Genomic DNA, 18,313 nt, shown 5'->3' on the forward strand with positions numbered 1-18,313 from the left:
CAATTTCCGAAAACCACATTACAAATATTATAACCATCAGTAATTGAGTTAACCATTAGAGCAGGCTCAGCAAGTTTCCGCCTACCATTCGACTGCGTTCGCGCACTCGGTCGATGTGTTTGAGCGGCGCGCCCGTCAGCTAATTCGCGGACCAATCGCAAACTCAGTGAAATAAGTGATTGTGGTGTTTCAGTGTTTTTTAATTCAGGTTTGGATTCATTCTGTAATTCCACAAATATATGTTTATTTCATTTCAGTGAAGTGTCCTATAATAGTTGACCAATTTACGTCGTTGGTCAAAGGTCCATTTAAGCTTTGTAAGCGGCTGAATATTGAATTACTCTTGAGTCAGAATAGTTAATATATGATAGACGAAAAATTTTAAAATATTAATGACGTTGATACAAAAATATTTCTACTAGATTAAGATTAATACTAGAAAGAAAAATACTTCAATCGCAGAACTTCCTAATTCAAATTTCAAAAAAAGAACATCTTCAAACAAAGCATTGTTAAAAGTATTAATTACAATTTCGTTGATACAAAAATACTTCTAAATATACGAAAAATACTTCAATCGCAGAACTTCCTAATTCAAATTTCAAAAAAAGAACATCTTCAAACAAAGCATTGTCAAATGTGGTTTTTAATTATTATCAAACAAAAATAAGAAACATAGCATATGGCTGTAATACATGTGTTGATTGAACCCTTGAACAAGGTCATGACGTAATTATGGTGATGCAGGACATGCGGGTCTGACAAATGGGAATCGCAAGTGATAAAGTGATACATCCCGTCTGCTTTACAACATTAAATAGGCTACCTAAACAAAACATAAGACAATGTATATCAAATTTTATAATTAATGGTGGCAAGTGGTCGTAGATTAATTATAAAATCGAGTGTGCTTTGTTTATCAAGGGTTTAAAGACTCGTTGAAATTTATAGAAATGTTTCACAGCACACATCTTCAGGACAGTTTAATTATTTTAAAAGCGATTTGTCAGAAATAGGACTAATAATTCGTTATGTGGATATGTTGATAACGAAACATAGAATTAATCAATTACAATTTGTTTTCATCGGTTCGTTTAAAATCGTTTATACGTATAACATAACAAAAACCATTTGGCTCTAAAAGTCCTTATATGAAACTAGTTTAATGACTTACGCAATTCGTGTTAAAAATTATCAATTTCTAATGAGTATTGTATTGAAATGTATACTAGTATTTTTATTAAACAAATTTCATTGTAAGTGATAAAATGTATGCACGGCTAAAAATAGGTACAATGCACAGGTATTGCAAATGCAATGTCAGGTTCTAGTAACTGGTTAGCTTCATGCTTGCAAATGGCTGATTAATGTTCAACGACATACCTTATTAGCGATATCAGTGCCAACATAGATTAACGCCCAAACCCAATAACCTATCTCAATCCATTTTTGACCATCTAAGATAGATATATTAATACAAATATTGATAAAAGTATAACCAATATTTTAATTCTAATATTGAGCCAATAACCAATCGACGGATCGTAATAGCCATCTGTTAACAAGTTATCCATGGTAGGTCGGATCGGTGTATGTGGATAGACCTTTGTATGAAAATGACAGTTCAACTGTGCCAATATCCTATCTTAAGATTTTAACTGACACCAGTTTTTAATGTAATTTAAAAGCTATTTGATTTGTTTTAAACATAGTCATGTATATTTTTATAAAATTTGTACGTACTTTGGCATATTGTATATTTAAATACCAACATACTCATTTCATATTCGTGATTATGGCTGGCAATCATAAATACTAAATGCACTTTTATACTCCAATCATAACCAATCTCTTTGTCTCATAAATTATCTTTACAGGTAGAATGAGCAGCTGACGCAGTCATTAATTTTTCTAAAACTATATATTCCATATACTGTTATACTTTTAGGGTCTGTTTCACAATGTCCGGATAAGTTCTAAATAAGCTATTTAATACTTATTAATAGGATAAACAGTATTTTTGCGTTTCACGACTGTCAAATAGCGCTATTCGTCATGAAATGTAGTATCTTATTCTTTCGAATAATTTATGTGTTGCATAGCTATTTGGTACTTTATCCATACATTGTGCAACAGGCCCTTAGTATGTATGTTTTTCGCTAGACGTAAAGGGAAAGCTCATTTACCAAGAAGGACTTAGTCTCTTTTCTTAACAGAAATACATCAGTTTTAATTTTCTAATTTCCCTCCCATTTAAAAGTATTAAAAAGTATTTTTCTCGTACGAACAAGCACACATGGAAATACCAAAGTCTCTATACTCCCCGGTGAGAGGTCAACAATATAGCTAATGTGCTCTACTGTATTGGAAAGTTATCGAACGTTCAATCTGCAAATCATAGGAATAGGTCGATGTTTTCTCACGGTTTGCGAGTACATTATCCCTACTGACCGCCGGAACCAGTTTCTGCAATTTGAAGATGCTATACGCTATAATAAAACGATATACAATTTGTTTACGATTAAATAATAAATTCTAAATATTACTCAAGCACTGCTGACAGCGTTTTAAAAGGACTTTCGACTAAAAAAATCAGTGACACTACAACCTCTTTAGGTCTTGGCCTCAGATTTCTGAATCTGTTTCATGATCATTTTTTTAATCTAATAGGCAAGTAGGTGATCAGCCTCCAGTGCCTGACACACGTCGACTTTTTGGGTCTAAGACATGTCGGTTTCCTCACGATGTTTTCCTTCACCGTTCGAGCAAATGTTAAATGCGCACATAGAGAGTCCATTGGTGCACAGCCGGGGATCGAACCTACGGTCTCAGGTATGAGAGTCGCACGCTGAAGCCACTAGGCCAACACTGCTATTACTTTCGATTTTTAAACAAATAATATTCTCTGTTAAAAAGTAATAGTTCAAATACAATTGTATTGTATCAACCGCGTAAACCACATTTGTGTCTGTGTTCATTTCTATTGATTATTCGTACGCCGTAGGTAATAAATGTTCACTGTGATATCTTTACTTTTTGATTTTTATATCTTTTATAGTGATTTTATTACTATACGCATCTAGTTTACCAGCCTTAACAAGGCCACACTATGTGAACTGTGTGTGTCTGTCCGTCATATGTAACAGATGATTTTTAACATCATATTCTATATTTAGAAGCAAAAAAGCTTTGCAACAACCTAAAATTTCTAATCCATCAATTATTTTATTGCATTCTTAAAATTATTTGTTAAAATCATAATGTCATAGATTTTAGCTAGTTAGAATACTTATTTATAAGAAGCGTAAAATGAAACTGAAAACTGTGACCGCAAAGCATACGATAATCCTAGGTTCAATTTCCAACAAAACAATAACTTAAATGTCTGCAGCATTGTTGCTTACGGTACTAGTCTGTAGTCACAAAATCGCAATACCTGGTAACAATTGTCACCGAATATAGTGCATACACTCATTTGTTTATTGAATACATTATAAATTTCCGGCACAGTAACCAATAAACACTGTACCATACATGTATTGTGACAGCCCGATATGGATGTGCCAAACGTCACTCGAGGTCTCGAGGTTAGAAGCATTTGAATAATTGAATTTATAATCTATATAAATATAAATATATAATAAAGAGGGAAGATCTGTATGTAAAAGTATGTTTGTAACGAAGTGGCTCAAAAAGTACTGGACCGATTTTAATATTGACCATTTGAACTCCACATTATCGCTGATCAAAATAAGCTATTTTAATTGAAAATAAAAAAGGTACCCTGCTACAACTACAATATTGTTACCAAAGTTGTAAAACATGCCTATAAAATATCTTAATACGCCCTTGAGATGGGCCTTCGGGGTTCGCCAGGCATTTTACCCAAAATCCCCCCAGGTCCCCAGGGACCCGGGGATATCCGACATAGAGAGCTCATTCAAGACCTGTCTTCCGGGCCACTCGAAGTCGAGACCTCACCCTGAACCACCGATCAGTCTACGGTCATCCAGTCCTCTCCCTAAATCACTCAGCAGCCTTCTTCTGCAGCATTAAATGCTTACAGAAGGAGACAATTGCACTCCAGGCCTCATTTCATAGCATAGCTATACCAGGTAAAGTGAAATCCGGCCCTATGACCGATACCAGGTCATGCTACCTGGTCCAGGTGACAGACTCATCCACAGTATGCTATAACCATAATAATAATGGTCCACGTCAATTGTTTTAATATGGCATAAACAAATACTTTTTTGATTCTTAATACCGAATTTTCAATACATTGATAGATATAGGAAAAAATATATTAAAATAACGTTTGTTGAGTCAGCTAGTATATCTATATAAAATATATATTTCTCAATGGCTTACTGGTGGCAATGCTCATCAGGTGAAGGACAACTGGTTCTAAGATTCAAGGTCTAACGAACTAAATATAACTGGGTACGCCTAACTTAATACGTTCTTAACAAGTTATATTTAGTGCTAAGTCTCGATCTGAATGAATTATTTACAAAGACATGTCTTTTTCGTGGCCCATTTGGGGTTGCGAGACTATATTTACACGTCACACGAGGCTTGTATAGCATGTATGTTGGTAAATGTCAATGATGTACAGTCATGCTATTATTATTTGGGCTTGGTTAAGTAAATTTTAAATGAAATACAGTTTAGATGGAGTAAAGATTTTTATACGAAAATACTATAGTCACACTTGTGTATTACGTTTTTTAGGTAACTATTTTCTGGAATTATTAAAAGTTGTACTTACTAACTATTTTATTTATTAGATAATTAATATATTTGGTTACTGAACAAACAATCAATAATTTTTACTTTTTTTTAAATCTAGTAATATTATTGAAACTTTATTAATTAAATGTTTCATTTCATTTGAACGGCACCATTTGTATAAATGAATCACATTTAGAATTGCTATACTTTTAAAAGTAACCAGTCTAATGCCTAGCCAGCCTAGGAAAGATTTTGGTTTTATAAAAAACTTAAAAGTAGCTCAAAAACTTAGAGCACTTTCTTCATTACATAAGTGTAATGCTTGAAACGGCGTAAACAATGCAAAACAAAAACATACGGAGAAAAAGATGTGTCCGCCGTGCGGAACGAAAGAGCAAATGGAAAGCGTTCGACTATGTAGGTTTGTGATTTGTAAACTCTCCACCACAAAGTCAACCGATATAGAAATCAGCGCCCGTACTTTGTTACTTCTAACAGCGCATCAACGTTTTTGTTTTTTTTTTATAGAACAGGGGGCAAACGGGCAGGAGGCTCACCTGATGTTAAGTGATACGCCGCCCATAGACACTCTCGATGCTAGAGGGCACGCGAGTGCTTTGCCGGCCTTTTAAGAATTTGTACGCTCTTTTCTTGAAGGACCCTAAGTCGAATTGGTTTGTATAAGTTGTAATGTCTCAATATTCGAAGTGCTGATGTTGCAACCTAGGCCTTAAAAACTTATTATGATCTGTTTTGGTATCTTTAAGGGCAGTTTTTTTAATATCTTTAGGGAGCAAGCGGGCAGAAAACTCGCCTGGTGTTAATTCCGCCGCCCATGGAGACTCTCAATGCCAGAGGACTCGTGAGAGCGTTGCCGGCCTTTTAAGAATTGGTACGCTTTGTTCTTGAAGGACCTGAAGTCAAATTCGTTCGGAAATTCTTCAGCGGGCAGCTGGTTTCATAGATGTGGTGCGAAAATAACCCAAAGATTAAGGGCCTTAGTTACAGAGGAAGAGGCCTGATAATGATAGGATAACACTAAATCGTCCGCGAATATTTTTATTAGAGATACCAAGAGTGAACGTTGCAATGAAATTAATTTTTATTCGATTTAAAAAAAGAATGTTATGTAATCTGTGTTCAACTTCTGACATTTGAGTTGTATTATGACGTACGACATACATGTGAGGCTTTTAAATTATCCATGGTTAGTCACTTACTTCTGTGACGTCAACGACATAGGGCGTTTTTTTTCTATTTATACAAATTTGTATAAATGCAAATAGAATAAAATAGGCTTCAAATGGTGTGCTATAAGCAGTGAACATACAAATCAGTCCCTCAACAAAATATTCTTATTATTAATTAGATCACTTATACAAAAAACATATCAGCTAGAATGAAATAAATTTGCCTATTATACAATTGTTTTTAAAACTTTCGAAATATCTAATTAATAATTGTTTATACCCTTTATTATTAGTTCAAACTCAAACTCAAAATATCTTGATTCATATTAGTAAACAAGTACACTTATTAACGTCAAAAAAATTAATTTACTACCAATTCGCAAGTCGATCGCGTAGAGCTAGAAGAGCTGGCAAGAAACTTTCCGCCACTCTTTTAGTCACTAGTTACTGGATGTAGCTATTAAAATCATATAAAAAATATATAAATTGCTATAGTTATTGAAAAGTACGATGCAAATATTTAACAATTTCGTGTCCATTTCAGAAAAGCTTATATTTCAAACAACTTCAGGGCCGGTCCAGATTTTGCTTTTATGGGCTATTAAGTACTTTAATGTAACAGAAACAGCCCAATCGCAATTGCATCGATCGCCAAAATAAACATTCGACGAATTGATCATTACTTTTTAATCACCCTTGATTCAGTTTTGAAAGACTCATATTTGATTATCAGTATAAACCAAATAAAACTGTACAAATAATATTAAAATATACATTTCTATGTTTAAAACATCAAACAAATCTTAAGATAGGATATTGGCACAGAACTGTCATTGTCATACAAAGGTCTTACTTACATACACCGATCCGACCTACCATGGAAAGCTTGTATCGACAGATGGCTATTACAATCCGTCGATTGGTTTTTGGCATACTATTATTATTATTTGGATTAAGATATCTATCTCAGATGGGCAAAAATGGATTGAGATGGGTTATTGGGTTTGGGCGTAAGATGTTCATAACACACAACTCCAAACAACTGTTGTCAAGATAACTGCACAAAATACAAAAAACACGAAACAGATATGTACCGGAAGGCCTGTAGATGAGCGGAAATGTACCGGCAATTGTAATCTCTCTGTATTATTAATATAATTACAACATACTTTCTTTTTGATATAATACTTCCTGTGTACAGATAAAAAATCTGTTAACAAAAGTTGACATAATTAATTAAAGCATCATGTATGTATTCCTTGAAAGATTTACAAAATATACACACATAATATAAATCTCATATAAATGAGAGTCGTTATTTTCTTTATATATGTATATTTTTTTTTATAAAGGACCTCTTATTGATTTTAGACCTCCTCCAACTGGCTCCATCTCTCAAAACAGAGAGAGATGGAGCTAATAGGATAAATATATCTGTATAAGCAGCAGGTATCCGCAGGAGTTAAACTTCTTAACCCTGACCTCTCGTAGCATATCATACTCTATACGCTATAAATACTCGCTTATATTCTAAAACACCGCAAGAAAACCAATGGTGTCAGACAAAGTCGGCTGATCATCTGCTTGTCCTTAAAGATACAGTCAGACATATCGTCACTATGGAGTTATAGATTGTACTTTATCCGTATGTATATGTCATAGTCGTCATCTCATCGTTTATATATCAAATAATTTAATGAAAATTTCTAAACTACAAAATAAATTATAAAAGCACTATTAGAGACAATTTTTTAACAGTGACTCATGAAATCTACCAGGAAACCAAAATTTTGACGATTACACTATAATATATATAGCACCTGTATCTTAATTAAGAGAAAATTAAATAACTCTCTTTCTATACTGGCTTATCATTAAAAAAATCAAACACCAGCTTTTGTTTGAGTTTGCTTATCTTGCCGAAGCCGCGTACAAATTACTTGAAGAAGTCTATTAGGTATGAGGGTGTGCAATTATTTAATCAATTACCATCTAAAATTCGAAACATTGGTGCGTTTGATAAATTCAAAAAGGCATTAAAGATGCATGTTAAAGTGAACATCGTAGACTAAAATTGGGACTTGTATCTCGTTCGAATGCGTGTTAAGTTTCTCATGTAAATAATGTTCTTTAAACATTATATAAAATGTGATAAAAATTAAAGGTGATTTAAGGGGCTAATCATTAAACTAATTTTTATTTAAAAAATTTTATGTTGAATAATATCTAACATCTCCATAACAGAACGTTTTTTATGACACTTTGTTTTGCATCGCATTGCTGGCCTTGCGGCTTCAGCGTGCGATTCTCATCTTCGAGATCGTAGGTTCGATCTCTGACTGTGCACCAATGGACTTTCTTTGTATGTGCGTATTTAACATTCGCTTGACTGGCGAGGGAAAACATCGTGAGGAAACCGTCTTGCCTTTGATCCAAGAAGATGATAGTATGCGTCAGTCACGGAAGGCTTACGGCTTACGTCACCTACCTGCCTATTAGATTAACAAATGAACAGATACAGAAATCTGAGGTCGAGACCTAAAAGGCTGTAGCGCCATTGACTTTTTTTGTGCGTCACCTCTTTATGGAACAAGCCTGCCATTCCAGGTGTTGTCAAATCGTTACGATCTTAGCCCTTCAAGAGATGAGCGTATATTACAGAACGCCAACGCATTTGCGAACGTCCGTGGGCTTAACTCAAAATGTTGCCTACCCGTTTACCTCAAGTACAAAAAACACAAAGGCCAATCAGAAACCGAATTAATACGAATGAATCCGCAGTATAGCAGTCTCGAAGAGACATAACATCTGTCTGGTTATGATATTCTTTGTTGTAAATATTGTCTATTACTAAACACAAAATCACATTACGAAATTATAAGTTCAGTTTAATTAACATAACGAGCAGTTTACATTTATAATTAGAACGCGCCATAAGTTACAAAACTTAAAAATTATCAAGAATTTGTGACACGAAAGCCGTTTAAAATGATTTATGTTGTACGGTACAAATTTCAACAAAAACTCCGACCTCTCTGACCGACTGCAAACAAAAAAAGAATAACTTCCGCCGACCATTTCGTGATTCACTAAAGACGAACATTCCCTCTTTAGAGGAAGACGATACCGAAATATCGCGTTAACTCTTTAGAGGCAAAGACAATGCATGACGTATAATACATTATATGTCCTGTTTTTTTTAAATATAGTTTCGGTAATCGATAATAGAAAATAGTGACTTTACGATTAAATATTAATTTTAAAGAACAAATTAAAAAGAGTCAAAATTAAAAAAAAATCAGTGGCGCTACAACCTCTTTAGGTCTTGGCCTCAGATTTTTGAACCTGTTTCATGATCATTTTTAAATCTAATAGGCAAAGGTCAGCTTCCTGACACACGTCGACTTTTTGGGTCTAAGACATGTCGGTTTCCTCACGATGTTTTCCTTCACCGTTCGAGCAAATGTTAAATGCGCACATTGAAAGTCCATTGGTGCACAACCGGGGATCGAACCCACCTCAGGTATGAGAGTCGCACGCTGAAGCCACTAGGCCAACACTACCCCGGGTCAAAATTTAGTTAATTATTTATTCACTATTGACTTACTTACTAAACGGTATTTTTATTAAATTGATCCACGGTCGGTTAATTTGAAACCATAAGCGGATATGAATATTTTAAAAATTCATGATAATAGTTTTACGCATACATTTTATCTATTTGATAGTTCCTGACGCTAGCAATTATGTTAACTTTACAAATCAAATCAAAATTTATTTATTCATGTAGGTAACAATGTACACTTATGAACGTCAAAAAAAAAGAAATATTAAATGAATTTTATTTAACATTTACTGCCAGTTCTCAAATCAAGGGCGTAGAACGGAAGAGAAGAACTGGCAATAAACTCTGCGCCAGTCTTTTTAATCGCCAAGTTTTTTTTAACACAATGTTTGTAAGGAGCTGCAACCACTACACCATGTTTCATATGATATATTGAGTAATAAAGAATAAAAAAATAAATTAAAAACAAAGATTTGTCCTCTATCAGCAGGAGGCATGGTGAAATAGGAGCACGCACTTACATACTCGTGAGAACAACACACAAATACGTAGTATAAAGTATAAACAACGAATATCACCGCATACACGAATTCAAGTACGACCAGTCACCACAAGTAGCTCCCGTTCACGAGTATGACGCATGGCCAGCCATCGGCCCCTCGCCATATTTTAGGGAGAGAGACAAGTTCAGTAATGGAAATATGGACAAATATTATTTGATTTATTATATGGTGTGCTAACTTAAAAAATTTTACTCAATAAATTCACAAGTTTTTTGACTGATGTTAAGTAATCACTACCTACAATGAATGCCAGATGACTCGCGAGTGCGTTGCCGGCCTTTTACTTCAGTGGACACCTGGTTCCACAAAGTGGTGATGCGCAGCAAGGTCGACGTCAAGGGCACAAATTTGGTTTGTAATAAAAAAAATCTCGATTCAAAAGCCGAAATTAAGAGTGAAACGATTTTCGTAATAATCTCTAAACAAATGTTTTGCTTCGTGGCATTAATCTTATCAGTTTATCCGCAAAGCAGTAGCCAGGAGAAAATTTTTGCAATTTACTAATTCTATAATTCATAATTTCCGTATAGAAACATCATGAAAGAAATATTTTTTGCATTTATGAATGCATATGTATATTGTTTATATTGCGTATATACATATACATTTTCTTAAATTATGTATGTATATTCTTGAAAAAAAAATAAAACGATATTTTGAACGTGACATGTCCCTTTGTCTGTCACTGCATTTCATACTTCCATTACCATGCTGTTCAGAGGGCTTATATCGAATAATAAATAATTAAATAGCTGTTCAAAAGAAAAGTTACAAACGGTTTATGTATGAAATTTTTAAACTGCGTGTTAACAAAACAGAACGGAAGGTTCTCGACTTTTCTGTTTTGCTTTAGCTGTCAAACAATTGCCATATTGAAATATACTTGACGTAACTGTAATATGTTTTAATTTATTTACAGTCGCCTAGTGGCGTTTCACAACCTTTTTTGTGCCCCCCCCCCCCTGTTCACTTAAGAAATTTAAAAAAAAGTAATCACTAGGAAATTGTTATCTAAACAACAAGTAAATTTTGGGAACATTGGTAAACTGAAAATCCGAAATTTTAATAGTTTTTTTTTTTCGCAATTTTAACAGTTAATTTTAATGTAAAGGAAAATATCGTAAGGTAACCGCTAAGTCTTGGACTAGATGTTGACGGCGTGTGTCAGGCAAGACAAGACAAGAAGGCAAACCATCAACTTCCTTAGAAACTTATACGGAAATCTGAGCCCATAACTTGTTTTTAATAATAACTAATTCATATTTACAGGTAGGTTATGCATGTTATAGTTGCTATAAAGGAATTCAATTGATAATAACAATTCTTTATAAGGTAATGTGAGTGGGTGTCCGTGTTATGTTACTTACTGGTCGACGTATTTTCTTACATATCCCAATTACCAAGACTTGTATATCCATATATATATCGTCCGTTATCAATATTACTCACTTACCCATTACGTATACTTTTTATTATTAAAATCTCGCAAAGTATGACTAGAACCTTTTAATTTACTTATTTAAAATTATTCATCTATATTTTCTTTACTAACGATTAAATAACTCACCAAAACTATCAACTATGTATGTATATAAGGTATGTATTATAAGGAAACCACATAGGGTATGTGTATGTGTGTGTGTCTGTCACAAAATATCTGGTTTTTCTTAAAATTGGGTGAAACTTCATAGTAGTAGGTACATTTTATTGTTTTGTGAATGTTTAGCCATCGGAACGTCATAACACTGAGATACCCCATATGTTTCAATGGAGCTAAATTCGTTACAATGGAGCTCTGCTAAAGTACACCTGTTTACAAACCAATCGAGGTGTTGTTTACATTCCATGATTCTTTTTTTTTAATTTTTGTTGCTTCAAAACGACTCTCCGATACATAATCCTAGGTTACTTTAGTATTTGTAATACATACAAGTATGTATAAACAGATAGAAAATGACAAAATGACTATCGACGTATTTGTATGTTCGCAGAGCGAATTCACAGTAGCGATATTGTGTGTTTAATATTATATATGCACTTTCCTATATTTCATTAAATGTTTCTCGAGATTATCGTATTGGCAAAGGCTGTAAGGATAATGTGTGTATTTTTGTAATAAATAAAAATGTTGGTTTATATTATCTTAGGGAACAGTTCAAGTTTCATAAAAATTGGTTTAGTATTTTTTGAGTTAATTCCTTTGTTTCTTCATATACTGTATATATAATATTGATAAATATAAAGAGTTTACAAGTCAGTAATTTTTCTAACATTAATTTACAACCTAAGATTATTCGTACAAAGGTCACAACATTTGTAATTAATTAATATAAAAAAACAATATATTAAGGCAACTGTGGGCTCGTATAAAACTTTATTAGTACTGTTGAAGCTAAATCAGGTTCAGATTTCTTAAACATGCCGTCACTGTCCATTTAATCATACATTGCATAAGCCACCGCAAATATTTCATTAGCTTGAATAAATGAAGATTTAATAACAAACATATGGAGAATGCTTAAAACGCAAATTGGTGCTGCAACACTATACGGTTATTGTACTAGGATTTAGAAACATAACGGCGCGAAAACTTAATTCTATGTAAAATGTAATACAATTTTGACCTTAAATTCTTTAATGAAATTAAATGTATATCGTATTGGTGCAAATTTTTACAAATAATTTATGACTTTTGTAAAAGGCATTGAACCTAGTCTAGATTTTTAAATGGATGGTGACTGGTCGTTCTTGAATTCGTGTATTATTGTAGTTGTTTTTACTACGTATTTGCGTGTTGTTCCTAAGAGTATGTAAGTGCGTGCTCCTATTTCACCATGCCTCCTGCTGATAGAGGACAAATCTTTTTTTTAAATTTATTTTCTTATTCTTTATTACTCAATATGTCATATGGAACATGGTGTAATGGTTGCAGCTCCTTACAAACGTTGTGTAAAAGAAAAAACTTGGCGATTAAAAAGAGTGGCAGAGAGTTTGAGCCCTTGACTTGAGACTGGCAGTAAATGTAAATTCACAATTAATTTAATTTTTTGCCGTTCATACGTGTACATGTTTACCTATATGAATAAAGATATTTTTTGTTTTGTTTTGTTTGTTTAAACTTAATACAATATTTACGAACTTAAGTAGTCTGTAAAAGGTAATGATGATTGCAGAGTAAAATTGGATGGATAAAGAGCATTCGTTTTACTACTACTACATTATAAATGTATTGGATTTTCAAATACAAAAGTCACTTCGCGCAGTCTCAATTTTTTTTCTCTTTATTAAAAAAAAATATAGTAAATCACAATAAATTACATTAGAAAACCGCTGTGTACTAATGTAACCATAGCAGTCTTGTTTAGGAGCGCGACAAATGCATGTAAAAGTAGTTTTTTTAATTTAGAATTTATGTTGGGTAGTGTTAGGCTATCTATTATCTGATTGGGTAGACTATTTATTAGCCGCGGTAGCAAATACCGCATTCTCTCGCCATATGCGGTGTATGCTTCTACAGTGTCTATACGTCGTGCTCCACACACACACACATTGTGTGTCACATTTTTACTTAATTGTATGTAGTACTTTGAGTACGGCAGTAAGCCTCAAATATATTTTTTGTTATCTACTACATCTCCTGCATTAAAATGCAGCATAACGTTATATTGCCTATGACACTATTGGTTTAATTAAAAGTACGTTCATTTAAAACACTGTTGCAGGGATCAAAGGGACCAAACGAACGAAGTTTTTTTATGGGTTTGTTTAAGTAAATCTTTCTACTATCTTGAAGAAATATAGATATTTTATTACTATTATATAGAACATACGAATACACCTTCAACGGATGTTGATTAATTTAAACAAAGCGCCGTAAGGCCGTGTGTCACGACCATGAAAAAAACATGGTGCGGGTCATTTTATATTCAAAACGAAATCGGAACGCACTATTTGGAATAATGGAATAAAGGCTTTTAATAGATTGGAATTTATGAACCAGATAATCTTATTCATAGAAACTTAATCATTCTAATTGTTATCGTTTAAGTAGTCTTTGGTCGCCTACTGTCAAACTACCTACTGCTGTTTCAAGTAAAAGATTAATACAGTCAAAACCGTTTACGACGACATCGTTACGAACAACATTCATACATAACTGTTTCTTTTCAATATAACTGGTATGTTTTGATTGTATATATCTATATTTAGGGTGAAAAAGGACTAAAACAGAGAGAGATGGAGCCTATTGGAAGAGTCTATACTCAATTTGATGTGTGTATATTTTGTAATTTTCAAGGAATAAATGAGGATTTGTCACAAATATATCATAAATTATATAAAAATAAAGCTAAATTAACGAAAAACTTAATTGATTATTTGACCTAATACTGAGGTCCAATTGCTTTATTTCGTAAGGCTTAATTTAGTATCAAATTAAAGTACGTATAAAAAGTGCAAATCAAAATAATTGCTCGCTCCCATAGAGCGGCGCGTGCGATACAGAATTTCTGAATAATTGCCCCTTCATTACTCTATGAGCTCATTAAAATGTATGATTTAATCACAACGGCGTAACTGTTAATTGCTCAGTTTCAACTAACAAACAATATTTAAGAAGCGATGTTTGTAAGTGCGTGCTCCTATTTCACCATGCCTACTGCTGATAGTGAACAAATCTTTGTTTTTAATTTATTTTATTATTCTTTATTACTCAATATGTCATATGGAACATGGTGTAGTGGTTGTAGCTCTTTACAAACATTGTGTAAAAAAACTTGGCGATTAAAAAGAGTGGCGGAGAGTTTATTGCCAGTTCTTCTCTTCCGTTCTACGCCTTTGATTTGAGAACTGGCAGTAAATGTAAAATTAGAATCATTTAATGTATTTATTTTTTTGACGTTCATGAGTGTACATTATGTTACCTACATGAATAAATGAATTTTGACTTTGACTTTGAAACATTTCCTAACATAGCTCAAAGAGATTAACAGTGAAATATTGATTCCCACGTCCGTTTACCCAAGCAGTTAGCATAATCAAATCGACATGAACTCTTCAAACAGAGTCGAGGAACTGAAACATTTATCCCTTTAGAAATAGAGCTTTGGAATTGATAATTGACATTAATTGAATAATAACGTAAACAATTTGACCAAAACTTCAATTAATTCGATGGATTGACCTAGTTAATATGTATTTTATATTTACAGATGCTGATGAGCCATGACACGCGACGATTACGAGATGAATAACAGACTATCCCGTGGCGGATCTCTATTTGGTGGCGACCCACAGACACAATTAAGAACAGCCCTACGAACCAACGACTTTGCGACCTTCAAAAAGTTAGTCGGCTATGGAGCTGTCGATCTTGCATACGTATACCCATATCCTGATTATAAAACCTGCCTCGAGCTTGCAATTACCGAGCCCAACAAAAAGGATTTTGTTAAACTTCTATTACAACACGAGGTCCCAGTCAATAACATAAATGAAACGCATGGTGCAGCACCGATACATTTTGCTGTTGAATCTGGAAACATCGACGCATTGGCTCTGCTCTTGGAAGATGATAGAATCGACGTTAATGTTAAATGTAAAGGCAACACAGCACTACTTATGGCTATTAAACAAATACAAGATTTAGATGATGATCGAGAACGCGAATTGACTGTATATGAAGATATGGTTGAGCTATTAGTGAAAGCGGGCTGTAATGCAAACGCACCAGATCAACGAGGTGTTACACCTGTATACTCTGCGGCAAAACAAGGTCTTGAGAGAGTAATAACTTATATATTAGACTATTCAAAAGAACCAGTTAACTTAGATTCTTATAAAGATATCAGAGGGAAAACGGCTCGTTATTACCTGCAAGAAGCTTTTCCACATCTTGTGGCAAGATTTGATTCTAACTCTGAAACTGCTGAAGTTGTTGATGCTGACAAACTATTTTCATATCTAAGCCGACACGAGGAAGATAATTTTATACGGGACTTTAACCGACTTGTTAAATACAATGAGCATCGAACAGTTTTATCAGCCAACAACGGGATGAACACTTTACTGCAACAGGCGACAGATAAAGGTTTCGAAAAGGTAGTGTCGACTTTGTTAAACAATGGCGCTGATCCTAACGCAACTTGTTCAGGGAACTCAGTTCGACCTGTAGCAATTGCTTGTCAAAACGGATACAGCCGTATACTGAAAATGTTCATTGATCACGAATCAACTATATTCGATTCCGTCAATAGTGAGTCTCTATTACAAATAACAATAAAAGGCATGCGAACGGGATCAAAGAGCCATCAAATCAATTTCCAAAGTTGTTTAGATATGCTTTTGAAAAACCCCAAAATCAACACTGATGTCAACCACAAAGATGTCAAAGACAACACAGCATTACACTACGCAGCGAGAAACGGCGATCCAGACACAGTCCTTGACTTATTGCGCAATGGTGCATGTATAGGGCTAAGAAACAAATTCGACGAACCGCCATTAGCAGACATCAGCGCTAAAACACTCGAAACATATTTGGACGAATGTATTACAACTAACGGTGAACGACCAAGCGATGACGATTATGAAATACATATCAAATATAGCTTTCTCGTTTATCCCAATAACTCATTGGAAAATGAATTATCAAAGATTCCTTTGATGGATAAATCAAACAATAATGTTGACAAAGAGTTTGATGCTATTTTAGCTCCAGAAACGGAGGCACTTCTATATATGACCAGAAATGAAGAGCTGCGACCCTTATTAAAACATCCTGTCATAACAAGCTTTTTGTATTTAAAATGGCAACGAATTAGCTGTCTTTTCTATGCTAACATTACATTTTATTTCCTGTTGTGGTTATGCTTGATGCTCTACATTATTTTTGGTTATGGAGTTGATAGACAACAACCAAAATCTATAGAAACTCTAAATGTTCTAACTCATATCGGCACTAGCATTGGACTAATTCTTTTAATATTTCGAGAATTATTCCAGTTACTGGTATCACCAACTCGGTACCTTCAGAGCATAGAAAATTGGATGGAAATTGCTCTTATTTTTGTAACTGCCTGGATAGTGTGTTATGACTCAGCAGCAGAGTCCACAAAACAACAGCTATCTGCTGTAGCCATATTATTGTCATCTGCTGAATTTGTTCTTCTAATTGGCCAATTCCCAACATTATCCACGTACATCGTTATGTTAAAAACCGTTTCCTGGAACTTTTTCAAATTCCTACTCTGGTATTGCATCCTCATCATCGCATTTGCATTGAGTTTCTACTCATTATTTAGAGAGGACGTAAAAGATGAAGAACAGACAGCTCCAAATCCAAACCCAGTCCCAGAAGATGAGGAAGAAGACTTCTTCAAGGATCCAGGCAGTTCCTTATTTAAGACGATTGTCATGTTAACGGGCGAGTTCGATGCCAGCTCAATCAAATTCAGTACATTCCCAATCACGAGTCACATAATCTTCATAGTTTTCGTTTTCATGATACCCATTGTATTATTTAATCTTTTAAATGGTCTAGCAGTCAGCGATACACAAGAGATAAGGGCAGACGCTGAATTAGTCGGCCATATATCTAGGGTAAAGTTGATATCATACTTCGAGAGCGTCTTGATAGGTAAATCATATACAAAGCCAATGCGATGTTGGTCCTGGTTCCCTCAATATATTCAAGACCTTCAGTTTATAACCCCGAAGACATTATGTATGAAACCATTTGCGACAAGAATAAGTTTATTCCCACATTTCCTGCCGAAATACAGGATAATCGTGAAACCAAACCAAGATAATAGATTTGAGATTCCACATCCTGAACCTGGTAAATATGGGGATGATTATGAAGATATAGAAGGCGGAAAGTGTTGTTTCGAACGCTGTCAGGCGAATAGATTAGACAGAAAAATTGTGAAAAATGCTAAGGTTGTTATCGGTAAAAAGACGTATATCTCAGAATTCGACGAAATTAAAGATAAATTGTCGCATTGTGAAAGAAAAATCGAGAGCATTGAAAGCACGCTGAAGAAAGTTTTGCAAAATCTAGAAAATAAGTATTAATTGTAACAGAAACTATTTTGTAACTTATTTTATATTTATTGCTATGTTAAAATATACTGCCTGTTTAGATATTAATCGCTTAAAATAAATGTTCTTTTTAACAGTCTTGTGTTTAAATTATTTATATATTATAAAACTAAATTATTAAAGACTTTTTTTAAGTTTTGTAGGTATTAAGTGATATGTTC

General features: G+C 33.9%; 2 protein-coding genes across 2 annotated transcripts in view; one reads left to right on the forward strand and one right to left on the reverse strand.

Annotated features, from left to right (window-relative positions):
- LOC110997024 (gamma-tubulin complex component 2) overlaps nucleotides 1–18,313 on the reverse strand; it is a 37,943-nt gene that overhangs the window by 6,121 nt on the left and 13,509 nt on the right. The gene's annotated exons all lie outside the window — the stretch shown is intronic.
- On the forward strand, nucleotides 65–18,228 carry LOC110997023 (transient receptor potential cation channel protein painless). Its single transcript, XM_022264961.2, has 2 exons — nucleotides 65–208; nucleotides 15,263–18,228. The coding sequence occupies exon 2, from the start codon at nucleotides 15,276–15,278 to the stop codon at nucleotides 18,123–18,125; it is 2,850 nt and encodes a 949-aa protein (XP_022120653.2). The 5' UTR covers nucleotides 65–208; nucleotides 15,263–15,275; the 3' UTR covers nucleotides 18,126–18,228.

Source organism: Pieris rapae, chromosome 22 (assembly GCF_905147795.1).
Source record: "Pieris rapae chromosome 22, ilPieRapa1.1, whole genome shotgun sequence".
NCBI classification, from domain to species: domain Eukaryota; kingdom Metazoa; phylum Arthropoda; class Insecta; order Lepidoptera; family Pieridae; genus Pieris; species Pieris rapae.

Bases quoted from the DNA above. Each gene is read 5' to 3' on its own strand.
- LOC110997023 (XM_022264961.2), top strand. From the start codon at position 15,276: ATGACACGCGACGATTACGAGATGAATAACAGACTATCCCGTGGCGGA.